The sequence below is a fragment of the Eschrichtius robustus genome, chromosome X, assembly GCF_028021215.1.
Source record: "Eschrichtius robustus isolate mEscRob2 chromosome X, mEscRob2.pri, whole genome shotgun sequence".
Taxonomy (NCBI): Eukaryota; Metazoa; Chordata; class Mammalia; order Artiodactyla; family Eschrichtiidae; genus Eschrichtius; species Eschrichtius robustus.
In genome coordinates, this window is record NC_090845.1 from 63511294 (window position 1) to 63537950 (window position 26657).

The window sequence follows — 26657 nt, forward strand, 5'->3', positions numbered from 1 at the left end:
GCCCTTTGTTAGGTTGAGGAAGTTCCTTTCTATTTCTAGTTTGTTGAGAGGTTTTTTTTTTTGTTTTTTTTTTTATCATGAAAGGGTGTTGGATTTTGTTAAATCCTTTTTCTGTGTCTATTGAGATAATTATGTTTTTGTTTTTCATTCTATTGATATACTCTATTTCATAAATTGATTTTCAGCTGTTAAAACAACTGTGCATTCCTGGGATAAATCCTACTTGGCCATGGTATATGATCCTTTTTATATGTTGCTGGATTTGGTTTGCTCGTGTCTTGTTGAGGATTTTTGTGTCCATAATCATAAGAGATATCAATCTGTAGTTTTCTTTTCTTGTGATGTTTTTTTGTCTAGTTTTGGTATCAGGGTAATACGGGCCTCATAGAATGAGTTGAAAAGTGTTACCTCTTCTCCTATATTTTGAAAGAGTTTGTGAAGAACTGACATTAATTCTTCTTTAATTATTTGATAGAATTCATCAAAGAAGCCATCTGTGTCTGGGCTTTTCTTCATGGGTAGTTTTGATTACTAATTCAATCTCTTTACTTAGATTTATTTGGAGTTTTTGTTTCTTCTTTGTGTCTTTTCAATAGTTTGTGTCTTTCTAAGACTTTATGCTTTTTATCTAAGTTGTATACCTTATTGTCATACAATTGTTCATAGTATTCCTTTATAATCTTTTTTTATTTCTGTAAGGTTAATTGTAACATCCCCTTTTAAATTTCTGATTTAAGTAATTGGGGTCTTCTCTCTTTTATTCTTGGTCAATCTAGCTAATCAAAGTTCTTTTGAATTCTCATTTGGTCCTCAGTCTCCTTCTGCCTATGTTTGGGAGCATTGGCCAACCTAAGAACATACATATATTTATTTTATAGTCAAGAAAATAGGTCTTATTCACACTCCAGCATGTGGAGCTCTCAATCTGAACCCCCAAAGCATACTATTCTGTTCCCTCGACTAACTGAGGCAGATTCATTGCGAACCAGACTCTTTATTAGCCCCTGGCTATAGCTCATAAAGCTATCAAAATCTCATCCTCTCACTTTGAAAATTAAGCTGCAGCCCTTTTAGCACATTAGCCATCAGCCAAGTATTGCTCATTTCTGAGTAAATATGGGGGCCTGGGGAAGAGCAGAAGGCAGCGGACCCTGGCCAGCTGGGACCCCCAAGCAAGGCATTGTGAGTAGGCCTGGGGCCTGGTCTTGATGAAGAGTGCTCTTTGGGTCTTGAATGGGAGCAGAAGCAAGTTAGAAGAGCAGAGGCCTACTGCTGTTCTGACCATTTGTCTCCTTGGCCATGGCGCCCAAACTGTGCTGCCCTGCTTGGCAGGGATTCAGCTGACAGGTGGCAAAGTCAGGAAGTCAGGAAAAAGCATTTGGTATTCTGGGAAATTGCCGATTTTGACTGGTGTTCTGGGGTGCATGGCACAGTTGGTGATCTTTCCCCTTCTCTCTGCAAGACTTAAGCCTGGCTGGGGTGCTAGGGCAGAAGCATCCATTAGCTCAGAAAATGTCTTCGAGCCAATAAAATGTTTGCTTAAAGATTATTTCCAGACTAATGGGAAATCTGTGTGTGCAAGCAAGTCCAAATTTTAAAATGGAGCAAAACCCACCAAGATTTCACTGGTAAGGAAGTGGCAACAAATCAACTCTTAGGGAGGAGTGTGTGGTGAGCTTGAAACTCAAACCAAGTGTGACAGCCTCAGCCCCACCCTGGGCTGCTGACTCAGGACCGAGAGGAAGAGGGAGCTGCCAGACTTCATGATTTCTGTAAACAGTTCTTGAAAGAGAAACCACACACTTGTCTTTCTGCCAGCCCCCAGCTTCTCCTGGGAGCTTACAGTTCAGCTATTGTCTTTTTTCTGACACCCGAGGGCAGGGCTTCTCAACTTGAGCTCTATGGACCTCCAAGGGGTGGAAAGAATTTAGGGGGTCTGTGAACTCGGATGGGAAAATTTTTTGATCCTTTTCCACTACCTCTAACAGAAATTTAGCATTTCCTCGAATTAGGAATGTAGGCAGCCAGCCATAGTAGTATTAACAGTATCTGTGACTTTATCCCCAATAGAAATCACAAATATTTTCATATCAGATTACAGTTATTGTATCTCAAGAAAGTTACTTATGCTCATCATCACTTCCAAACTTCTAATCTATAGACTTGCCACTCAATCTTGTAACTTAATGCATTATTAAAGTAGTAACATAACTAGATCATAATTTCTTAAAAGTATTTTATAACTATTTCAGTGTGATTCATTTCCTTTTTAATTCTATGCATTATATTTTATGCATCTGAAAACATTATTCTGAGAAGGAGTCCAGAGGTTTCACCAAACTGCTAGAGGGACCCATGATCTAAAAGTGATTGAGACCCCAGCCCTGGATCTCGGCACTCTCCTGCTCCGCTGGCCTCATTTCTGCTCCACAGAGCATTCCCTGTCTTACTGGAGGGCTCGAAAGCACTAGCATGCTAGTGCTGTGACACTGGGCAAGTTAAAATTTCCCTGCTGTTTCTTAACCTGCAAAATGGGGAATAATAACACTACCTACTTTTATAGGGTTGTAGTGATGATTCAATGAGTTAATCAGTGTAAAGCGCTTAGTGCCCAGCCAATAGTAAGTGCTTGTAAGTATTAGCTATTTTTATTGTTGTTGTCATTTCATATCAATTATCTCACTAATATCTGCTATTATTACCTCCATTTTTAGAAAAAGGAAACTGGGGCTTAGAGAGGTGAAATGACTGACCCAAGGGTACACACGAGGAAATGGCAGAGCCAGAGTTCAAAGCCAGGTCTGTGGGACTCTCAAAGCCCAGCGGATGTCACTCTCCACCACGTCACAGATTGGGAGTGATGGCCCCCCATAGAGACAGGGACCATCAACAGGGGGCTTAGTTGGGAATGAACAACAAGCTCTGCACCCTCCTGCTTTCTCTTCCCAACTTATTCCTACTGTCCACACCTCCAACTTGATGGCGGGTGGGGTGGTGCTCCCAGTTCCACTTGCATACCGTCAGCCCTCAGCCAGATCTCAGGAAACCAGTCCTCCTCCCAAAGGCTACTGCCAGTGCAGCCGCCATGTGCAAAGGGGACAAATGAGCACCAAGCTCATTTGGGGTCATGAACCAGCCTCTGCTCGAGCCTTATGGAGCATTGGGGTCAGGGGCAGGGGAGTGATTGGGGACTCAGAAAGGCAGGAGCTTGTCTGGGGAGTGAAGGCAGCATCGTGGAGGAAGTGGTCTTGGAGCGGAGGAGATCGCCAGTTGGAGTGGGGCCAGGAGTGCTTATGAATTTTTAAGGCAGAGGGAATAGAGTGCACAAAGGGCCAGAGGCATAAAAGGGCCCGGGATGTAAGGAAAGAAGAAAGTAATTCAGGATGTCTGGGATTTGGACTGAATGGAAGAGGGAAGAGGTTGGCATGGGCAGAGGAGGCGGCATAGGTAGTTTATTTATAACCAGATAGTGAGGAAGGCCAGAACCAAGTCCACAAGTCTTCCAATAGAGGAAGGAGAGCCATTGAAGGGTTTTTGTACAGGAGCAACAGGAGCAGATTTGTGTGTTCAAAGGACCATGCCCACCCACACCACAAGCAGGCCTGTGGAAGGTGGATTGATTAGAAGGGGTAGAGACTGGAGGCTGGTTAGACCAGCAGGGAGGCTACTTCAGCAGTCCAGGGGAGAGATGGGGGGTTGCTAAACTGGGTGGGGAGGAGTCTGGAACTTGTGACACTCCCTCTGGCTCACGTGTCTGCACTAAGTGGTGAGGAGGAGGTAGGACCAAACCCGCAATTGCTGGGGGCACTTGCCCTCCTCAAGTTTGGTTGTGGATGGAAAGGCTTCCTTGGGCCGGAGGACAGTCGCCATGAATTCACAGGCTAACACCTTCCATTTTAGCCTCTTTCTCGTATTAACAGGACACAGAAAGAGCAGAATAAAAAGCCAGGGCCCTACTTTCTGGCCCTGCCCTCCTGGGAGAGTAGCTGAGGTGAGGGGCCCCAGCTGTACCCCTCTGTGTGGCAGGCAGGAAGGGCACAGGGGCCATGAAGAACAGGTCAGAGCCTGCCCTCTGTCAAAGGAAATATCCACCCTCCTAAGCCTTTCAGAGACTGTTTTCTTCCAAGTAGGTCCCGCTGTTACCGGGGCAACCGAGAACCCTGGGCTTTGTGTATCTGTGTCTGTGGAGTCCCTGGGGAGAAGTGGTCTGCAGAGCTTTCCCTGGTCTGGGCAGGATGCAGGAAGTGCTAGCCGGAGGTAGAGCCCCCATCCCCATTTGGTGGTAATCTCTTGCCTTGTTAATGCCTGTCCTCATCCCCTGGGAGGGGCCAAGGCCCCAGGGGAGTCAGTTCTGGCGGTCAAGGGTTAAGGCTTAGGACCTGGTTTCTTAAAGTCAGATTTCTGCACTGATCCTATGGCACACCTCTCTCAGGAGGTGCAATCTGAGCAGGTGTCCTGGAGGGGCGGGCTCACACCAGACCATGGTACCTGCTGCGGGATCATTGCACAAATATTTCCTTTTTTTTTTTTTTAATTTTTATTTATTTCTTTATTTATGGCTGTGTTGGGTCTTCGTTTCTGTGCATGGGCTTTCTCTAGTTGCAGCAAGTGGGGGCCGCTCTTCATCGCGGTGCGCGGGCCTTTCATTATCGCGGCCTCTCTTGTTGCGGAGCACAGGCTCCAGACGCGCAGGCTCAGTAGTTGTGGCTCACGGGCCTAGTTGCTCCGCGGCATGTGGGATCCTCCCAGCCCAGGGCTCGAACCCGTGTCCCCTGCCTTGGCAGGCAGACTCTCAACCACTGCGCCACCAGGGAAGCCCCCACAATATTTCTTGATCACTTACTATGTGCTAGTGCAGGATCTCCAGGCTGGTTCCTGCTCCAGAGAGCTCTATGGGAAGTCTCAGGACCAAACTGGCTGCTAAATATCACCCGGGCTAGTTGGCCTCCAATGCTCTTTTCTGCACTGGGCTGAGCTGGTCATTAGAATTGCCTAGGGAGCTTTTTAGAAATAGAAATTCCTGGACATTCTGATTCTACCAGCGTGGGTTGTGAGTGGAGGGTGGAGGTTAAGAGTTATGGAGGTCTAACCGCTGGAGTTCACAGTCACACTCTGCAAATGGAGCAAGTGACCTTGAGCTGCCAGTTTCCTCACAAAATGAATGAGAGGAACAGTGAAGCCTGCTTCACAGGCAGCAAGCTTTTCTCTGCCTTCCTCCATACCTTGGGAACAGAGTTTTTATGACTCTTGCCATCCTTGTCACCCTTCTACTGCCCCCACTCTTTCCTTCTTTCCTTCTTCCTGGCTTTTGCTCTAGTTTCTTATTTGGGGCATGCAAAAGGGCTCCTGTGAAGTGCAACCTGGTCACCTTCCATTGGGCAGCCAGGATCCCAGGTGGGCCCTGCCCATCTCCTGGGTCTCGCACTCACTCTGTTGCAGCAGCCCCAGAAGGTATTAGCATTTCTGGCAGCCACGGCAGTCTGCTGATTCATCCTGAGCCCCCATCAACTCAGGTTTTCAGATTTTTTTTCACAAGTTTCTTCTCATCCACATCGTCCCCACTCAGGCTTCTGCAGATGGTTTTCGGAACTTAACTGCAAGATCTCACAAGTGCACCTAGTAAAGGTCATTTCAGCACATCCTTCCAAGTTAGAGAGATTGCGGGGGTGCTCCTGATCCCATTTTGGAGGGGATCCTCTAGTCTTCCAAGCTTCATGCCATCTGCAGATGCCCTCAGCAAGCTACCTCTAGGTCTCCATCCAGCGGCCCATTTACTCACTCACTTCTTAGTTTATGTACCAAACTGGGGTTGCAATCCTACTGTGTATCCAGCCATGTGCTGGGCCCCAGGGACTAGGTGGATGAGGAAACTGTGTCCTGAGCAGGAATGGGACTCACATAGGGTCCCACATCCAGTCAGTGGTGGGGCTGGACTGGAATCCAGGGCTTTTTTCCCTGTACTCGTAGGGCTCCCCACTGCAGGGGTGGGCAAGGCTGACCTTGCTCCTACTTTCCCCCGCCTGCTCTGATGGGCCATTGCACATGCAATCTGGGATCAGCTATCCCTACCTGCAATGGCGTGGGAGACTCCAGGGGGTGCTGGAGACTTTATCTGACCCCCTGAAGCAGAAAGGGGAACCCGAGTGCTCACTGATGCTGCTCACGGCCCCACAGCCCTGTCCCTCCCCAGAAGGGGCAGTCAGCCACACACTCATGCATACTCATCGCCGTAAACTCAGCGCTGCCACTGGCCTGGCTTGCTCTGCGGGCCCTTCCCTGCAGGGCAGAACTGACTGGTTCTGGAGCCTCCAGAGAGAGAGGGCACCTGATGCATACCTGGTTGCTTTGGCAAAGACCCAGAATCCAGTCAGGTTGAGGCTTGAGCTCGTCAGGGGGCTTTCCTGGGAAAGGGCATGGGGTATCAAGAGTTGAGAGAGTACAGGTCTGGGAGTCACAAAAACCCAAGTCCCCCATGCAACCTAGTATCTCTGAAATTCAAGTCCCTCAGCTCTAAAAGAAGACACCATTACCTGCCTCACTGAGTATGGGAATGAAATGTGGTGAAAGTGTCTGGCACACAGTCAGAAACAAGCTGGTTTCCTCCCTCCCTCCCTTCCTTCCTCCCCCATAAAGAGGCAAAGCAAGTGCAACTCTGATGCCTGGCTTTGTTTCTCACCGCACGCCTGTACGGTGGCAGGGCAAGAGGACAGGTGGGCAGGACAGGGCAGACCCGGGAAACAGGAGGGCCACTGGAGGGGAGGCAGAGAGGGGCGAAGCATCCCTGGAGCTGACGAATGGGCAGCTGCGGTGCTGTGATAGAGCCACTTAGCAGCTGTAAACTTTGGGCCAGTGACTTCTCTCTAGGCCTCAGTTTCCTCATCTGTAAGATGGGGGTGAGATGAAATGAGATAATGGATGTGTAGTGCCTGGAACGGCACTTATACCTGGTAGGGGGCTCCATAAACGTTCTCACCCACTGTCCCAGGGGAAGAAATTTCAACTCATATCTGGGAAACTTGAGCAAATCCCAGAATGGGATTCAGTTTCTTCTGCCCCCACAATCTGTGAGGAGCAGTGAAATCTTGCTGGAGGGTGTCTGCATGGACTGCTCTAGGGATGTATTTAAAAATCTTCACCAGCTTTCTCACTGGTGTCCCATAGCACCATCTAGTGCCAAGAAGTGGAAGGGCCCTCCCCCTTCCCCAACGTGGGCCCCCTCCCTCCCTCCAAAGTCCTGTGTGTGGGTGTGTGTGAGGGGGGGGGGGTGTGTTTGGGGGCCAGGGGGGCTGCACTGTTATAGGATGGTAGGGTAGGGCTAGACCACTCATACCTTTATATCTTTATATTAGTGGAGAATTAATGCTGTTTTTCAAGATACCTAGTGCCTCCACTTCCCTCCTGACAACTTCTGCCATCCACAAACTCGGTAGGCTAGGGCCCTTAGTTTCCTCATTGAAGGACTTCAAGGCTTCAGGCTAGGGTTGATCCAGGCGAAGTGCCTGGTAAGTACCTAATGCCTCCTAGGTGGGCTTCTGTGCTTGCTCAGTAACCCAGAGAGACACAGTCTTTACACACCCTATATCTTTTTTATTGAGGAGAAAGCTTTAGCATACAGAACAATTTCTCATCTTCACAACACAGTAATGCAACAATATACAATAACACATTGGTTTCAAACGATTTCTTCCCGGGTCTCTGGGAATCCGTGGGCTGCCTTCATACCCCTGCATGCATCCCCCCATCCCCACCCACCCCTCTTTCAACCCAAGAAAGCGCCCAAAGCCCATAGTTCCTCTTACAGCCCTTGTGGCTGTTACATCACAATATTGAAGATCTGGGAAAAGGGGGGAAGAGGGTCAAAGGGAGCCCAAGCCCCCCTGCCACCAGAGGGCCAGAAACCAGCTCACTGCTCATCTGCTCTTTCCCCAGCTGAGGCTACACGGGCTCAGGATGAGAAGCACCATGGGAACAGGCAGGGCCTGTGCTGAGGGCTCCCTGGAGATGGGGGTGCAAGGCACCTGTCCTTTGCACTTCTCCGGCAGGCACGTGGGCAGCAGGGCTAGCGTTGTCGACCATCAGCAAACAGGGTCCACGGCCTTGAAGAACAGCGGTTCCCCTTCTGGAACTCTCTCCTGAGGAAATAGCTGAAAAACAGACACACTTTTCTTTATAGGGTTATTTACTCCTGCCCTGGTGGGGATGGGGGAAACCAGGCAATTGACATGTCCAACACATTAGGAGAATGCTTTAATAAATGATTCAGTCTGTGTGACTGCATAGGTGGCAGCCATTTTAAATCCTGCTGATAGACAGCTCGCAGGATGATCTTGGCTTTGAAAAGACGCAGTGAGAACACACTAGAAAGTGTTAACAGTGCTTGCGTCTGTGTGGTGGGATTCTGAATGTTTGGGGCTTTTGGGTCCTTAGCGTTTTCTCTATTTGCCAATTTTTCTCTAATGATTATGTATTACTTTTCTCTTTGGAGGAGGGGGGTAGCCTTTTTAAAAGATAGCAACAGGTTACAGGACCTTGGCTCCAGCGATCCCCAGGCTGAGAAATGTGTGAGCAACAAAAGGGCTTCTTACCTCCCACTGATGAACAGAGAGACCTCACCAGACACCAGCCGGAGGACTGGGCTTCTCCATGACTCCTCTTCCTCCGGCTCCTTCCTCTTGCCTCTGGGCTCAAACTCCTAAGGCTGGGCTGAGCTTATCTATCAGACTCCGGTGAGGAACAGAGGCTTAATTTACTATGTTTTCCTCCCTTTGGCCACAGACACTTTGGCTGCACTTGCCCGGCTGCCAGGCCCTGTGCAGGAAGCCCAGTGTGGAGGGCAGTTCAGGCCAGCAGTGGATCTGACTGGCATTCTGTGGCCACAGTGACATAGCGTGTATTTTTCACTGCAGAAGCAGTGTTTTCTGGACCCAAGGCAAGCAGCAGGTCTCTATGAGGGCCCCTAGGTTAGGACCCAGAAGCCCCAGGAGTTACTAGGAGGCAGTCAACCGCTTAGGCCTCACCGCCTACTCGATGCCCAGCGCCACGCCATGGCTTGCCCCGAATGTGAGAGACACAAGGTCATCCCGACTGCAAGGCTGCAGTGGGTGAAGTCTCTGTAGAGAGGACCTTCCTCTCTACTCTCAGAAATAAGGAGTCCTTTAAGTTGGAGTTGAAGAGCAGGCCTTGGGCCTCTCTCTCTGGCAGTCTGGGAAGGAAAGGCCAATTAGGTCACCTCTGGAACCCCAAGGATGGCAAATCTTCTGCCAAGACCTTTGGCTGGAGACTGCAGTCCAAGGCCTGGCCAGGGGAGGAGACCACCGTCCCTAAGGAAAGAGTCACTCCTTACAAGGTCAAACTGAGTTGTTGCTGCTGCTTTCTCCTCCTCCCGCTCCCCCACCCAATTGCCTACCCTCTAGGCAACGTCAAGGAAAAGGGTAGGGCATGGAACATTGGGCTCTGTCCACTGGGGATGCCCAGGAGGGTAATGTAGTAAGAGGAGAGGGTCCCAGATCTGGAGAGCCCTGAGGCCCTGAGCCTGTAGTCTGTGGGAAGGTGGAACCAGCTTGCTCAGTCAGTCAAGGTCAGGTCTCAGCTGGGTGGTCCATTGGACACGTGGTTTTGCATACTCTCACTGGGCTAGATGGAGGGGGTTCTTCGGGGCCCTCCTGCTGGAGGGGTGACCTGAAGCAAGTGTAGGCTTCCAGGCACGTTTCTTGATAGCATTTGCTCTCCACTGATTATACCTAGTAAGTGGCCTCAGTGGCTTTAAGAGTTCAGTGGAGCCTGTCCTTTCACTCACTGGGGCAGAGCAGTGAGGCATTGGGTGAAGTCCTGGTTAGCTAGTCAGAGGATTAAACCATAGAACACAGCGTGAATAGACGCAGGAGAGGTGAGGGCTGGGAACAACTAGAGGGGAAATACAAGAGGGTGACCAGTTCATCTACAGGAACAGGCCCAGACACCTGCTCTCTAGCTCGCGGCAGGACTGAGCAGAGTGCACACCAAGAGGGCAGCTATTGCTGAGCCCTCCTTTCCCGGGTGTCACTCCCCGGTCACGGTCGCAGGATGGTCTGGAGTTCTCCAGGTCTTCTTCGGGTTCTGCAGGTTTGGAACTCCCTTAAGTACTGGTCGGTCAATGGGGCAGGTGTGGCAGCAAAAGCAGGGGCAGGGGACGCAGTGGAAGGGTGTGTTCTGGTGGGGGGGGGGGCAGCTCGCCCCAGCTCTCACACGCGAATGCGGCCCCGCGCAGCCCGGTGGCCCCCCTGCCTCGGAGTGAGGCGGAATAGCACCGGGGGACGGCGTCGTATTTGGCGTTGCCCCAGGCGACCTGCCCGGCGAATCAGTGGCGGCGAACTGTAGAATGGTGAATTGGTACCTGGAAGGCCCTCCAGAAGTGGGACTCGATTCTGGTTCCTCCGTCTGCTGGGCTGTATGATGGGAGGTGACACATCTAGGAAATTTTCATGATAGTAGCCAGAAGTCTGGGATGAAGCATTGGCATAGGTGGGCTCTATCTCCATCAGCTCATCCAGGTCATCATCTTGGGTCTCATCCTCTGTCTCTTGCTCCTGTTCTGGCTCCTGCTCCGGTTCCTGGCGGCCACCCTCATGTTCATCGTCTTTCTCATCCTTATTCTGATCTTCCTCCTCCTTCTTCCTCTTCTTCCTCATCCCCTCCTCCTCTTCCTCCTCTGCTTCCTCCTCCTCTTCTTCCTCCTCCTCTTCTTCTTCCTCCTCCTCGTCCTCCTCCCCTTTTTGTTTCAGCTCCTTCTTCCTCATCTCTTCCTCCCTCTTCCCCCTCTTCTCCCCCTCCTCCCCCCTGGTCTCTTGCTGAATAGCTCTCACGCGCCTCCCCTGGTCCTTGTCCTGGAGCCTGCGCCTGCATGCCTCTTCATCTTCATCCCCACTGTGGCACTCTTCTCCCTCTTCACCTTCGAGATTACGGTCTGCTGCAAAAGGGAAGAAGATATTGCGAACCCCAGGGAGTGGGATTGGCTTGGGGACACGCACTTTTCTTTCTATCTCCACGCACTCGAGAATCAGCTCATCCAGGTCGGCCATTTCAGTTGACCATAAGAGCTCCTTGCGGAAGAATTCTGACAGGCCTTTGAGGAATTGGTTTTGAAGGCGGCAGTCATCCCAAGACAAGAATTGAGCCAGGAACTGAAAAGCATCTGCATAGCTGCCCAGGGTACAGTCTCCCTGCTTGAGCTTGCGGATGGCTTTTTTTGCCACGCTTGGGGGGATGGGGCCACAGAATTCCTTACGGATTTCATCCAGGAAGCGCGGGAAGTTGGCATGCAGGGGGCTTCCTTCCTGGGTGACTGAGACGGCCCAGTCCTTGGCTTCACCAGCGAAAAAGGAGATCAGAAAGGACACCCGCTCAGCGCCCCCGGGGAAATGATCCTCATGGTCGGCTATGAAAGTCTCTAGCTGCATCAGGAATTCAGCCAGGTAGACTGGGTCGCCCGAGAAGGGTTCTATCTCGGGCCGCTCCAGCGGCGGCAGAGGAGGCTGCGGGGGCAGCTCCTTGGCCGAGGGCGGGGGCAGCGCCGGCGGGGGCGGGCTGGGCAGCGGGGGTGGGTCGACGGGCCCGCCGGAGGTGCCGCAATCCTGGATCACGCTAATCAACAGTTCGTCTGGGGCGTACTCGGGCTCGGCGCGCGGGGGAGGCCAGCACAGGAAGGGCAGTTCTCCCTCAGGAACGGCGTCGATCTCACTGAGCGGGAACTCAAAGTTCTCCTCGGAAAGGACGGGCACCACGGGCACCGGCCAGCGCATGTAGCTCGAGACATTGCCCCGCAAGGAATTGACCTCGGCCAGGGCTCTGCCGAGCTGAAGGCCCAGATTGGCATTCTCCCCGCGAAGGGCATTTAATTCTTCTCGCAGGGCCACGTTCGCCATGCGGAGGCTATTGAGATTCCCGGCCGCCTCGGACATCAGGACTAGCCTGGGGGCCTGGGGCTGCGGGCGGGGGGGTGGGGTGGGGAGCTGGGGGCCGCTAGAGGAGCCGGGGGCGGCGGCGGGGCGCGCGGGAGGCCGAGCCACACCCACCGGGGCGAGGGCCCGGCGGCTCGGCCCAAGGCGCGTTACCTCGTCCCGGGGAGCGCAAAGGGCGGGCGGCGGCGGGAGCCGGGAGGCGCCGGGCTGAGGAGGCGGGCGGCGAGGCAGCGAGGCGAAGATCTGGCGGGCGGAGGCTGGTGACGAGGGAGAGAACGGACTGCGGCACGATCTGTCGAGGAAAAATCTTGCGTCTGGCGCGTCTCCGCCTTTTAAGCGTGGCCCGCGCCACCCCCGCCTACCCCGGGCCGGGGCGGGTCTTGGGGAACCGCGGGCGCCCACTGGCCGCCGCGCGCCGCCCCCGCACCCCCCCTCGCCGGCGGCGCCTCTCACTGCCTCTCTCCTTCCCTAGCTGCAGCTAACTCGGGTCGGGAAAATGCGACAGCGACTGCCCACTCGAGGTCGTCATGGCGACAGCCAGTGAACGTGTTCCTCTCCTCGGGCAGGCCCCCGAGTGTAGAGGAGCTGCTTCGCGAGGCGCAGCTCAATCTCCAGAGCCTGTTGCAAGGTACTGAGAGGGAGGGGGGCTGCGGCCGGAGCCCACGGGCCAGATGCATAGAGTCTGGAGGGAGGCGACGAAGAAAGAGGACAGGGACTCGCGAGAGAAAGAGAGAGAATAGTAGAAAACCTACTGAGAAACAAAACACACACTTTACATCTTTCACCTTCCAGACTACTGACTCCAAAAGCCCTAATTCTACGGCTGTTTACACCCTCTGGCCCCCCTCCCTCGTTTTTTTCAGTTCAGTAGTCTCTGGGGGAAAAGGGACAGAGGCCAAGGCAGGGCCATGGGTCAAGTCATTTACAAAGAGCGCTGGATGAGAGACTCCCGCAATGTGGGCCCACATACCCTCAGGCCTTCTCTTGCCACATCACCCAAGTCTTTGGAATCCCGGCGCCCAAAGACAAAGGAGGCATCTGCAGGGTCTCCCACTCTGGGCTTCACTCACTCTGCTCTTGCAATAACCTTGTCCACATATCTCCTGGGTCGCTCCTGCCTCACCAAATTAAGCCCAATACACAGCACTCAGAGCTCACCTCATCCCCAATTCCCAACCCCGTGTCTCTGAAGTATACTGATGAGCACCTTGTACACAAAGCTGGGTCCACACAACCCAGAGAAACAGCCCAGCCATAATGCCTGAGCAGTCAGATTGCCCGCACCAGGCAGAATGAGAAAACCGAGACAGAGCCAGAATCTAATTTGAATCCCACACCTAACTAGCTGTGTGACATTATGCAGATTACCCAACCTCTCTGAGCTTCAGATCAGTCAGTCATCTTTAAAATGGGGATTCCACTACCCCACATGGCATGATTTTGTGAGAATTAAAAATAGGGTGTCCATAAACTGATTAGCAAGGGTATCTTGCAGCTGGAGAGACCCAGATAAGATAAAACATCAACTCCCGGTCTGTGTCCTTTGGAACATAGGCTGATCTAGACACAATATTAAAATTAATGTAAAAGAAAAAAACAATTGTGGTCCCCGATAGGACCTTACAATGTGAAGAACATACACATTGACCAGAGGGATTTATCCAGTGTAAGTGGCAATAGGATTAAAACTCAGTGCTATGAGAGAGACTACTGGGGTGCTACAAATATCTGGATGGCAGTTACAAGGAGCATGCATATGTCAGAATTCACTGAGCTGCACACTTAAGATTTGTGCACTTTACTGTAGGTAAGTTAGATCTCGAGAAAATAATACAAATAAAACCCCAGTGCTAGTCACAAGCTCCTTACACCCTCCAGGCACTCACTGTCCCATTCGGGCCTCTTTTCCAAGCCTAAAAGCCCTTACTCCCTCTTCCCCACTCCAATCCTTACACTTTCGTCCAAGTTCTATTCTTGCCGCATCCGAAAAGACCTTTAACACTAGTTCTGCACTTTGCATCATTCCCTCCCTAAGCACTCACACGAGGCCCTTTGTACCATCCAGCTCAAGAGGACTTGTAGAGTTCCAAACTGATTTTTCTTTCATTTGTTCATTCATTTACTCATTCATCTACTAGTCCCAGGTGTATATTTTGTCCACCTAACCAGACTGGGCTTCTGAATGTAAAGGATCACATCTCTTACTACTCTCCGGTTTCCAGAAGCACCTGGCACAGGGCTGGATCCCCAAGAGGACATTTGCTGAGTGAACATTAAAAGTGAAAAGAGGTCTTATTAGCTGTCATTTATCCATACCAACAAAGGGTAACTTTTACGGAGAATAGAAAACTGCAGCGGGGCCACCCAACCGAACAACGGCCATGACCCCACCTCCCTGCCAGGGCAGTGGCAAGCTTAGAGAAGCAAGATTCTAAGGGACACCACGAGCATTGTGTTCAGATAAGAGAGGAGCTGCTATGCAGAAAGAAAGAGTCAGTGTGCTCTGTGTTGCCACCATGGGCAGAATGAGGACATGTGGGTGGAAACCTAGGGGGAGGCCAATTTCACCTCAAGATAAGGAAGAACTTTCCTGACATGCCTGAAAGCCCCAACTGTCCTTGGATGGAATGAGCCACCTTGGGAGGAAGGCTTCTCCCCTCCTCTGCAGGCAGGTGTGTGTGGAGGCTGAAGAAACACCTGGAAGGGATGCTGAGGAAGCCGGAGCCCAGAATGGGATGTTGGACCAGAGAACCCTCAAGGCCCCTCCTGACCCCAAGTTTCTATGATACTTCAAATCTCTGTTCAAATGTGCAGAGTCCTGACTGTTCTTTAGTCTCACTTCCTTCACTCGTTGAATTCATCACTTAAATGAAACCCATTCAAATCTTCTGCATCCTTCTTATTCCCCAACGATGCCCCCGAACTTCTCCTTCCTCCTCCGCCACTACCTCCACCTTCCCTCTCCTTCCCCTTAGCCCCCCTGGACCTGATATCCCCCCCACAGTGGGACTAAGGTGCAGGGAACCGAGCCCTCAGAGGCTCAGGTAAGAGTTCTCAGCATCCAAGGGAGCATTCCACGTTGGACTTCCCAATGCAAATTTCTTTGTGCTTCACACAGGTCATGTCCCTGGTAGGGTTGCAGAAAACCTGAAGAGCTGCAGGGCTTCAAAGAGAGAATCTTGCAGCAGCGAGTAGCAAAAGGCGTCTGCATCCTGAGCCTCTTCCTTGAGTTGAGCACTTAAGGTGGGGGCCATGGAGACAAAGGCCTGGTCCCCGAACCAGCACAACTCAAATCCATTGACTCTCTTTTCTCCTCATAGGAAGTAGGCATTTTTCCATTCCCAAATGGCTCAGACGCCGGGAACTATCCTAAAGAAACAATGAGAGTCAGACCTGGCAGCTAGAGCAGGAGCCCCCAGCTCATGGTCCTTCCCTGGCCCACCGCTTGGCCATGGCTCCCTAGAGTGTGTATCCGCTGTGCTGTTTTCCAGAAGAATATGAGGAACAGTACTCGGAGGCCAGACTTCTGGGGCAGACCTTCCGCTCTGCTGATGAGGCCCCTGAGCCCACTCCCAGCCCAAGGCCCCAGTCTGCCAGGCGTCTGGAGTTTGTACTGATGGTGAGTTGCCTCCTCCCCCACCTGGGAGAGCCAGCATGCAGAGCTCGCCCCGCACCCATTGACGGGGGACCTGGAACTGCTTACTTTACCCACTGGAAGCTGCTGCTCATCTCTGCTCAGCAGCAGAGCCATCCTGAGGCCCTGCCGAGATGGGACCTGCACGGCAGGCGTCCGGCCTGGCAGCCTGTCCACACTTTCCTGCCTCCCAGATGAAGCCTCCAACCACCCTGCCTAGACAGCCATTCTGTGGGCACGGCTCGTCTCCAGCCGGGAGCACACCCTTCCCATCACCTTCTTTCCCAACAGCCCACAAAACGGCAGCTGAGCGAGGATGAGACTACCACGCAGGGTGTGAGGGCCCCTGAGGCCTCCCTGAACCTGCCTACCACAACCGACAAGCAAGCTGCCTGGAATAGCCCCTTCCCTCTGCCCGTCCTAGAGGAGAAGCGATGGCTTCAGCCTTGTCCCACGCACTCTGACATCGTGCCCATCAATGTCTCCGGTAGAGTTGTTTAGCATCGCCTCTGTTCGCTTCCCTCCATGCCAACTACAGATCATCCTCTCCAAATGCACTGGGTGCTGGGGGAGGGAGCGAGACTTTCTTTGCTACTGGCTCACTCTGCACTGTCAAGGTCGTGGCTCTCGCCCGGGAACGGAGGCATGCTCTTTCTTCACTCTCTACTGGCCCTGCCACACTAACTGAGACCATTTGATGGCAAAGGAAACTCTCTTAACAGAAAACTCTAAAACCTTATGAATTCATGTGCTCTTTGGAGCATCTGTGGAAACTTAAGAGTGTATGAGTTATGTTTGGTTTGGGGAAAGAAGACTTCTTGTGCCAGAAGCCGGGTTTGGAGCACACAGATAGGAGTTGCAGGGGAAGTGTGGGGTTCAGAGTGCTGGCGGTAAACGGGAGGATCAGACCCAGAGTACAGACCAAGGGCCCTGTGGCACTTTGAGTCATCACTCAGTCTCCTAGTGAGGTGGGCCTCTTCCACTTGTGTGAGACCAAAGAGGGATCCAGTACTACCTTGAGATGGGGAAAATAATGTACGCAGCTCAGCTGGCTGTGTCTCTGGGGACATGTGGCACCCTGTACCATGCCCATTATTAATTCATTCTCCACACTTCACCAGCTGTAAGTGGGAGAGGAAGAGGGTCAGCCATTTCAGAAGGAGATAGGGCCAACGGCCTGATGAAATCAAGACCTCCTAACCCAAGGGAACCAGAGGCACCCTGTGAGCCAGTGCCAGCCTGTGGTGTGCTGGAAAAAGTTGATGAAGATGATGAGGACAGCTCTGGCCACAGGCGGTGACACTCCCTGGATATGGGGTCATCCAGTGCCACTGGTGTCATCTCAGGAAATCAGAGACAGGAAATAGAGCCCAGAGCCTAGGGAGGTGTACTAAGAGGTGTGAGGGCTGAGAGGAGAAACTCCCAAAGTGATGGTGGGTGCTTTGTTTTTGAACTTCTACCTTACTCTCAATGAGGCTGGCCCTGTGTTTTGCCCACAGAGCCACCTTCTGTGGAGGGGGGTACCTATGTGGCCATGGGGCTGAGAGGGGAGGGTTTGGTTAGCCAGCCGCTGAATGAGAGACAGTGCAGGGGAGCAGCAAACCTCACCCCACTGCCCCCGCCCTGCCCCTGCCCTAGCAATTCCATAGGAGCAAAGACTGAGCGGGTGCTTTGAGAAAAATAGATCTCAATCACCACGCAGGGGCGAACTTTGATCAAATGTGATCAGGTGGCTGGAGGGCAGAGTATCAGACTGCTTCCTGGATGGTGGGGAGGGGTGGCGCAGCTTCTTGGAGACACTGTCTTCATCGGCCTGAATAAAGGCTTTTCTCTGAGAAAAGATTGCAATCAAGCAATATCTAGTCTCAACATGTCTCTCCACTCCAGTGGTTCTCACCCCGGGCTGTACATCTGAACAATCAATCACCTGGGGAGTTTGAGAAAATGCTTGTACTTGGGCCCTATTCCCAGAGTATTAAGTGTTCTGAGGTGGGGTCTAGTTATTAGAGTTTGAAAAGCTGCCCAGTTTATTTCGATATGTAGCCAGGGTTGAAAACCATGGCTCTTGGCCACCTAAGATTCACAGGTGACCCCGGGTGGACCTCTGAAAGCCAGCATGCGTGCTTTGGAGCTGCGGGTGCCCGGGGCCAAGTTGGGAGGGATGGGGAAGAAGGGTCGCCTGCCTGGATGCTATTCATGCTCATCGCTACTGCCATCATCCCTTCTCTCAACCTCAGGCCAGTTTCTACCATACTGTAAACAGAAACCAGGATGCACCCAAGTGTCTTTATTTTGGCTACAGGGCAGCAGTTTGATAAACATGCAAGTTTGCGACACTCGTTGTTTAACACAGAGACAGCCGTGAACCCCAAGTCCACCCTGAGGCGGAGGCGGACCATTATTGGATTCTCTAACTATTCCCAGCGAGACCAAGGTGACCCCAACATAGCTGATCCCCCAAACCCTTCCCCTTGCTCACTCTCACCATTTCTGCAACCCAAGTGGTATTGCTGTGACAGGGAACAGGAATGATTGGGGGGGAGGAGGGACTTTGGATGTCCTGAAGAAGCCAATATAGTAATTAAGGATAACCAAGGACCTTTTGTCAAGGGCAGCAACCGAATATGGAGAGCAGGTCTCCCAGGCTAATAAATTCGTTATGTTATTGTTTCCCATTATAAGTGGAATATAACTATGTATCTCGAATTTAGGCAGATAGATAAAGAGGGGGAATCATCGCTAAAAGTGCCATCTTCACAAAACCATGACTCCCATTAAATGAAGGCCATCCAAAGAGCACAGACCAGAGAGATATGGATACAAATTCTGGCTTCTCCACTTACTAACTGTGAGGCCTTAGCCAAGTTCCCTAACCTCTCTGAGCCTCAGCTTCTTCATCTGTAAATTGGGGATGATGATTCCAACCCGGTGGAATGTTCCTGAGGATCAGAGTTATTGTATGTAATTTTCCTACCATGTGCCTGGTACATAGTATGTGTTCAGCAAATGGTGGCTGTTATTATAAATTATCATAAGAGTAGTCATCATCGTTGTCATCATCATCATCATCATGATATAACATCATCATGATATAATAACTGTTGTGTATATGAGAAAATCTTTGGGGATTTTCAACATCTGAATGGTTTCCTCACATCTGTAGGTTATTCTCACTTTTTCGTATTGCCAAGTTAAAAAGTGACAGGTGTCAAAAATGCAACCAGACTCTGAACTTTCCAGCTGTGGCATACTCCCAATGCACTGCTGGAGCTGAAGTTCACCCTGCTGTCCTTTATCAGTTCGAAAGCCTCTGCTCTCATCTCAGAGGAGGTGAACGCTGAGGTCTGTGGTGGTTTCATGAGCCTGGGGTGAAAGCCTGGAAAAAACCCATGGTAGTCCCACGTGCCACTTCAGCTCTGAAAGGCATATTCAAAGCTGGAAAGTCTTTGGCAGCCATCTGGACAATTCAAGGGCACCCTGTGACTCACTGTGTGGTGATGGGCAAGGACCCAACGCCCCCAGTATCCTCATCTATGGAAAGGAAGAACCAAGGAATTCTGACCAAGCTGTTGGCAAATGCTTCTTGGCAAAAATTCGGTGCTCCCGTCTCTTTAGTGACAGCTGCTGCTGGGGGATCCCTGGCTGCACCACTAACATTCTGTGTTTACCTCCCCCAGGTCACAGCAACAGCCCCACAGGCAGTGTGGCCCGCTCTACCACCTCAGACATCAAGCCCAGCCATTCAGTTCCAGGAGGTGTTCATGGAAGAGTTGCCATTGGTCAGGAAGCTCAGTTATCAAATCTCACCTCGCCAGTACTGAGAAATCCTTCTAGTGATCCGGAAGAACCTCTCCAGGCACGTGGTGGCACAAAAGTCCCTGGCATGGAGAGCATGGGGATGGTGTACAGCGTCCCCAGTTCTTGCAATGGACCAACAGAATCAACGTTCTCCCCTTCCTGGAAGGGAGATGCTTTTACCTATGTGACTCCAAGTGCCACTGCTCAGAGCAGTCAAGACAATGAAAATGGAAAAAGTCCTTCCTCTGGGAATTCTTGGATCTCTCTGCACACATTGCCACCTCTGGTTCCTAAGGAGGCTGCCACCTTCTTTGTCACTCGTGATACCCCAGCAGGATGCAGTGGGTCCGCTGGCTACTCTGAGCATTCTACTCAACGAAGGCACGTATCAGAACGACCCTCCAAGATTGGCCTCCTGACTGGTGATACCTCAAGGCTGGAGACAGGCCCAGGTGGGGCCAGCAGGTTCCGGGAGCGGTCACTGTCTGTACCCACAGACACAGGCACCACGGATGTGGACTACGACGAGGAACAGAAGGCCAGTGAAGCCTGTGCCCTGCCTTATGCCAGTACAAGTTCTGAGGGCAGTAACAGTGCCGACAACATTGCCTCCCTTAGCGCCCAACAGGAGGCCCAGCAAAGAAGGCAGAGGTCCAAGAGCATCTCACTCAAGAAGGCCAAGAAGAAGCCTTCCCCTCCGACTCGCAGTGTCTCGCTGGTCAAAGATGAACCAGTCCTCTTGCCAGAAGGTGGGTCAGCGCTACCCAAGGACCAGAGGCCCAGGAGCCTTTGCCTCTCCTTGGAACACCAAGGACATCACTCATCCCACCCAGATACTCAGGGTCACCCAGCTGTGCCAACCTTCAAAGACCCAGAAGGTACACAATTCGCCCACCACTGGTATCTTACTGACTGGAAGTCTGGTGACACCTACCAGTCCTTGTCCAGCTCCAGCACTGCCACTGGCACCACAGTCATCGAGTGCACCCAAGTTCAGGGCAGCTCAGAGTCTCTCGCCTCCCCTTCCACCTCCAGAGCCACAACGCCTTCCCAGCTTTCCATCGAGGTGGAGGCCAGGGAGGTATCCTCCCCAGGAAGGCCCACTGGGCTGATGTCACCCTCCAGTGGATACTCCAGCCAGTCAGAGACACCAACACCCACTGTCTCCATGTCCTTGACCCTGGGCCACTTGCCCCCTCCAAGCAGCAGTGTCCGGGTGCGTCCAGTGGTACCTGAGAGGAAGTCATCACTACCCCCAACATCACCAGTGGAGAAAATGTCCAAGTCACGGCTATCGTTTGACCTACCGTTGACCTCTTCAACCAACCTGGATCTGTCTGGGATGAGTATCTCCATCCGAAGCAAAACCAAGGTGAGCCGGCATCACTCGGATACAAATTTTGGGGCCAAGCTGGCCCAGAAAACTAGCCCCAACCAGCCAATCATGCCCATGGTTACTCAGTCTGACTTACGTTCTGTTCGCCTGAGGTCAGTCAGCAAGTCTGAACCGGAAGATGACATTGAGAGCCCTGACTATGCTGAGGAGTCAGGAGCTGAAGTCTTCACCTTGCCAGAGAGAAAGGCAAAACCTCCCATAGCCGAGAAGCCCCCACTGGCCCGAAGGCCTCCAAGCTTGGTCCACAAGCCACCGTCTGTCCCCGAGGAGTACCCACTAACTTCGCCTACCTTGGCTATGACCCCCAAGACCTCAATTCAACATATGAGGCCACTCCCTCAAGATATATACACGGTGGTGCGGAAACCAAAGTCCTCCAGCTTCCCTGAGGGCAGAACCCTGGGGGAGTCAACAGCACCCTCATCTCTTGTTTTCACGCCTTTTTCCAGTTCCTCTGGTGCTTTCTTCTCAGGAACACAGCAACCTCCCCAGGGAAGTACGGAGGATGAGGGCCCCAAGGGGAGAGCCCTACCTGAAAGAATTAGCCTCCAGAGCCAAGAAGAAGCTGAGAAAAAGAAAGGCAAGATTCCACCTCCTGTACCAAAAAAGCCCAGCGTGCTATACCTGCCTCTCACCTCACCTACAACTCAAATGGAGGCCTACACGGCTGAACCAAGGCTGCCTCTCAGCCCCATCATCACCCTGGAGGAAGATGCCAAGTGTCTCCCAACCAGCGACCACCTGCCATCGACTGGTACAAGGACAACCTCCACGCCACAGGCTGACAGTGAAAGGGAGGCAAGCCCTCTGGGTTAGTAAAGTGTCTGCTGGCTTTTCCTTTCAATCCCAGGAGAGGTGAGGGTGAGGACAGAGTGACAGAGGCAGAAGCAAATGCCCCCAGATAATGATCCTGATCCCAGGGCGACCGAATCAGTAGGGTACACCTCTTGAGGGTTTGAGTTACTCTAAATCCGTCTCACTGCCCTTGGGATCGGGACCGACCCGGGGCAGATCTCCAAGGCCCAGTTTGGGCCAGACTACTCTGAAACCGCCAGTGCTGAGCTAATGAAATCAAACTAGGTCTTAGCACCCTAGGACCTTAGGAGCTTATCTTCCTCCTCAGGCAGGCATCTCCTGCCCTAGGCACTGTCTCTCCACGTCACCGTACAGCACTTTTCACCAGCCACACTGAATTTAGTTTCATGCGCGGGACTCAGTACCCTCCCAGCCTGAGTTCAAGCGCCATGGCAGGCTGGAAGGCTTCAAGCAGTGGAATATGTTACCAGCAGCAGCTTCTCTTAGTGTTTTGTAGAGGAAAGGGGGCTAATTTTCTTGGATGGTTTGAGCCTTGCTCTTCCTGGAACCGTAAGACCAGGCTAGAAAATGTTTCTCATCCTTTTGGGGGTTTTTCTTGTCTCTCTTTGTTTTAATTGTGGTAAAATACATATAACGTAAAATTTACTATCTTAACCATTTTTAAGTGTACAGTTCAGTAGGTGTTAAGCACATTCACAATGTTGTGCAACTATCACCACCATCCATTTCCAGAACTCTCTTCGTCTTGCAAAACTGAAGTCTGTACCCAGTCAACAATAACTCCCCATCACCCTCTCCCCGCCAGCCCCTGGCAACCACTCTTCTACTTTCTGTCTCTATGAATTTGACTCCTCTAGGGACCTCATATAAGTGGAATCATACAGTATTTGTCTTTTGGTGACTGGCTTATTTCACTTAGCATAATGTCCTCTAGGTTCATCCATGTTTCTCATCCTTTTTGAAACCCTTAACACCAAACATCAAAATCTTATGGCCTTCCTTAAGCTGATTTGGACTTTCAACGTAAGTTAAATCATTGTGACTAAAACAAGCAAACAAATCAAAGCCACAGGTAATTTTAGAATCTGCTTCCTCAAACTCCACAGGCTCCCTCTGAGATTCAGATAGGTCCCACTCCCACCCACTGGTTGAGTCATTGCTTTAGATTGCTCTCAGCTCCTTGAGCTTTAAAAATGATGCATTTAAAACGAGAGAATGCTCAGGCAACCTGTTGTAATGGAAAAGGCACGAGAGAACAGGGACCCAGGCTGATCTTCATCACTCTCTCCACGTTTCGTTGGCCAAATCACTAACCTTAGGGACATTTTGTTCCTCTGCAAAATGGAGACAGCAAGTCTCTGCCCTGCTGCCCTCCCAGAGTTGCTTTGAACATCACATGAAATACATATGAGAATGTGCTTTGTCCTAACAATTGTGGTCAAAGTCATTCCTTCTGGTTCTTATGCCCAGGGAGCTCGATGGAACCAAGCACCGAAGAAAAAAGTGTAATCAGTGATAAAACAGCCGAATGGATTGCGGAAGATGATGATGATGTGTTTGTGGCTTCACGAACAACTGAAGATTTATTTACTGTGATCCACAGGTCTGGACCAATTTCCTAAATTCCTATTATAATTGCCTTTCCTTCTTATACCAGAAGAAAAACTGCTACCTCTAAGCAGAATGCTTAGAATGGAAACTGGAGACTAAGTTCAGATACCCACGTAGTGAACCCAGTCCAGGGCCTCACCACCTCCAATTCACTGACATCTTTGGGTGAAGTGGAAGAGAGGCGGGCGGGGAAGGGAGGACCAGGTGCAGAGTGAGAGGCCCCTCGTCTCCTAGCAACCCCACGGCCTATTGTGGCTCCATCTGCTTTCTCACAGCTCTGCCTAGAGTCAGAGACATTTAACCCTTCACAGAATTCCTTGTACCAAAAAAATCTCATCAAGAAGTGAAGTGGGGCACCAGGCCGAGCATCAGAGCAGGAGCTTAGGCAAAGGGGGACCAGACGGGGACTCAGTTATTGGACAGAAGCACAAAGCACGGGCTCCATGATGAGGAAATGGGAAAGAGTCCAGTTATCGGAGTTGGAGCACCAGTTCAGAACAGGATCAGCTCGTGGACTGTCTTGATTCAGAGTCATTGAGCTACTAGCTTTGACTCCTTAAATTCTTCCTTGGTACCAGAACCTGGGCAGGACTGAGCCTGCAGGCACAGGCCAAGTGACTCTAGCTGTGGGCATTGAAAGGAGTGTAGGGACAGGGGGCCAGACAAGGGACTCTGAGGACTTAGTGGAGAGAGAGAAAGCTGGTAAGTACGACTGCTCACAAGGCTGTTGCATAGAAGTTCCCAGATTGTATCACTGGCATTCGTGAAGTTATATGAAGCATTAGGAAATGTCTGCCGCACGAATTCACTCAAAGCAAACTTTCTCTCATTTAGGTCCAAAAGAAAGCTGCTTGGCTGGAAGGAGCCTGGTGAGGCCTTTGCTGGTGGCAGCAGACCAACCTCCCACTCACCAATAAGGAACACGGCTGAGTCTCCCATCAGTGAGTTGGCTGCCTCTGCAGGGTCAAGTGGCAGTGCCAGCCTAGATGCTGGCAGAAATGATGATTTCAAGGCCTTGCTACAGAAGAAGGGAAGCAAGGCAACTCCAAGGTCCCGCCCCTCAGCAGCAGAACTGCTGAAGACCACTAACCCACTGGCTCGGCGAATTATTGCACAATTTTCAAAAGACTACGAAACCCCTGATAACCCCAGTACCTAAGCCCTGGGTTCAGCAAGCAAGGTTGAGTTACTAAGCTTGAGTAGAAAAGGGGGAAGAGAAAAAGGGTTTTAAAAAGGAACCATGGAAATAACAAAAGAGCCTGCATTTCTTTTACATTAACTCACACTCTGGACAGCAGGAGAGAGGCCACATCCAGAACTAAAATCATCAGGCACTTTAATCATCTTCAGACATTTTATGTTCTCATACTTACAATCTTGCCATTACTAACTACCGATTTTCTCCTTATTTCCCCCAAGTGGTATGCACTCAGAAGAAATTCTCAGATGCAAGGGCACATATGCCATCTTCTAAATCAATGACCAGGCTGCTCCATCCCTGGCTCCTATCACTGAGGGGCACAGTGAGAGAGCAGATTGGGGGCTGCCAAACCCAGGGGACATAGGGTGCCATTGCTGATTATTCACTTTCCCAGCAAGGCCCTGATGGCCCTGCATGGAGAAGCAGAAGGACCCTGATGCCTCTTCAGCCACAGTATAATTCTCCGCCGCGAGAGGTTTGCAGGTGTGCACTTGTTTCAGCATGAGTTTGATTGGATGGCTTTGGTCATGCAAAATATGAATGTGACTCTGTCCTGAACTTCACACCTTTTTCAGTTTGATTGTCTACACGGAGATCAGGGTGATGAGTTTCAGTAAACAAATAGACCCCCCCCCTCCCCCCTCCCCACCCCCCTTTGCTAGAAAAGGTCAGGACTGGGTTGCTTTGGATGAACCAAGCTTGGCCAACAAACAAGGCAGCCGTTTGTTCACTCAAATCTATCCAAGGTAACTCACATGTGCGCCTTGAGATCCTTCAAATGTCTGCCAACAACGGTAGCTAGTGTATGTGCCCAGCTCATGCTGCATTCGAAGAACTCTCGCTTCATTTGCATATAGTATTCATTACAGGAAGTCTTTAGCTGAAGGAACAGCATCCTCAAAGTCTCAAGGAGGAGAGAAAGTTAAGTGTAACTTGCCCACCACCATTCACTTCAGATTGTGGTTTGTGGTTGGTTTGATTTTGTTTAAAGGACATCTTCCTCTGTTTCCAAACCAAGAACGTATAGACTAAAAGGACAGAGCCAAAATCTAAAAGGCAGCCTTGCAACTTGCTATGGCCCATAACCCAAAAAAAAGGGCTACTTTTTGCCATTTACTTTCTGCTGTTTGACCAATATTCAATTAAGCTGCTGGGGGAGAATGTAAGGAGTGGGGTAAATGGGATACTGGATGCTGACAGAGTCCCAGGACAGTCATTGTGACCCCTTCTCCCCACCCCCTGCCAAAGCTTATAGACATTAACTTTTCTTGTCAGTTCAATTTTCTAAGCAAAGCAAGAGCCGTGATTCATTTGATTTTCATATGTCTGGTTTCTGGGAGGTTGGAGGGAGAAATAGACAGCACTGAACAAAGAAAACTGGCTGACCGATAATGGAGGATTAATTGTCCACCATTCCCAAGAGGGAAAAAGGAAAGTCAAATGAAATTGTAGCCTGCTTCACAAAGAGAGTCCCCTGACCTCTTCCTCCTTCACCACCCACCCAACAGATTCATTGGTCAACCTCTTGGAGGATGTGGAAACTGCTCCCAGAGACAATCAGATCTTGATTTTGACAGGTCTCAATAAGAAGCAAGCTCTTTAGCCCAACTGCCCACACAGCGGAAGAGCAGCTGGAAAACCACACTGAGTGCTGAGGGGACTTGGGCCTCTCACATAGAAGCCCTAGGCCTGGGCCCTTGGTTGGTACAGTGCTGAATTCTAGACTTCTGAGTACAGGCCAGGCCCAGCACCTCCCCCTGATTTAGTCAGAAGCCACCTCAAATGATAGACAGTTCTTGAAAGCCCAGTTGCTTTTGAAAGCGTTCCAGCTATTTAGTTCAAGGGTCCTGACCAAATTTCAGAGGTTTTGCCTGAAATAAAATAAGATTCATTCCTGGCCTTAATTTATATACGAATGCCACACACTTGTCTGCCCCGGACTCAGAATCCCAAAGGATGGAAACATTTTCCTCTGTGGGGAAATGAAGGAGTGTTTGTGCTTTTGCCTAACAAAAGTGAAAGGCTGCTGGGGCCCTCTACTCCAGAACCATTATGAGCTCTAAAGCAGAGTATGAGACTCACACAGTATAGGACTTGTTACTTCCGCTAACTTTTCTGGAAGCTTCTTGTTTGGTACTTCTAGTGGGTTTTGCCTCTCCCCTCACCTTGCCACCTCTGGTGGTTTTCCCGAAAGATTCTAAAGCTGAATATCCAGACACCTTGACGTTTTTCAATTACCTTGAGTCTTGCTTTCCCCTGCAATAC

General features: G+C 51.0%; 2 protein-coding genes across 2 annotated transcripts in view; one reads left to right on the forward strand and one right to left on the reverse strand.

The window, feature by feature from the left end:
• NHSL2 (NHS like 2) overlaps positions 1-25012 on the forward strand; it is a 264858-nt gene extending 239846 nt beyond the window's left edge. The window contains exons 2-8 of the mRNA XM_068533442.1: positions 12409-12564; positions 15428-15555; positions 15862-16057; positions 17873-18004; positions 19248-21575; positions 23051-23183; positions 24026-25012. Of these exons, the coding sequence (XP_068389543.1) occupies positions 12409-12564; positions 15428-15555; positions 15862-16057; positions 17873-18004; positions 19248-21575; positions 23051-23183; positions 24026-24350 (3398 nt within the window). The 3' untranslated portion in view covers positions 24351-25012. The remainder of the gene's footprint in view (positions 1-12408; positions 12565-15427; positions 15556-15861; positions 16058-17872; positions 18005-19247; positions 21576-23050; positions 23184-24025) is intronic.
• RTL5 (retrotransposon Gag like 5) lies at positions 7758-12228 on the reverse strand. Its single transcript, XM_068533443.1, has 2 exons — positions 8586-12228; positions 7758-8144 (listed from the first exon to the last, which is right to left on the reverse strand). The coding sequence occupies exon 1, from the start codon at positions 11934-11936 to the stop codon at positions 10221-10223; it is 1716 nt and encodes a 571-aa protein (XP_068389544.1). The 5' UTR covers positions 11937-12228; the 3' UTR covers positions 7758-8144; positions 8586-10220.
• Positions 25013-26657: the final 1645 nt, after the last annotated feature.

Bases quoted from the DNA above. Each gene is read 5' to 3' on its own strand.
- RTL5 (XM_068533443.1), bottom strand. From the start codon at position 11,936: ATGTCCGAGGCGGCCGGGAATCTCAATAGCCTCCGCATGGCGAACGTG.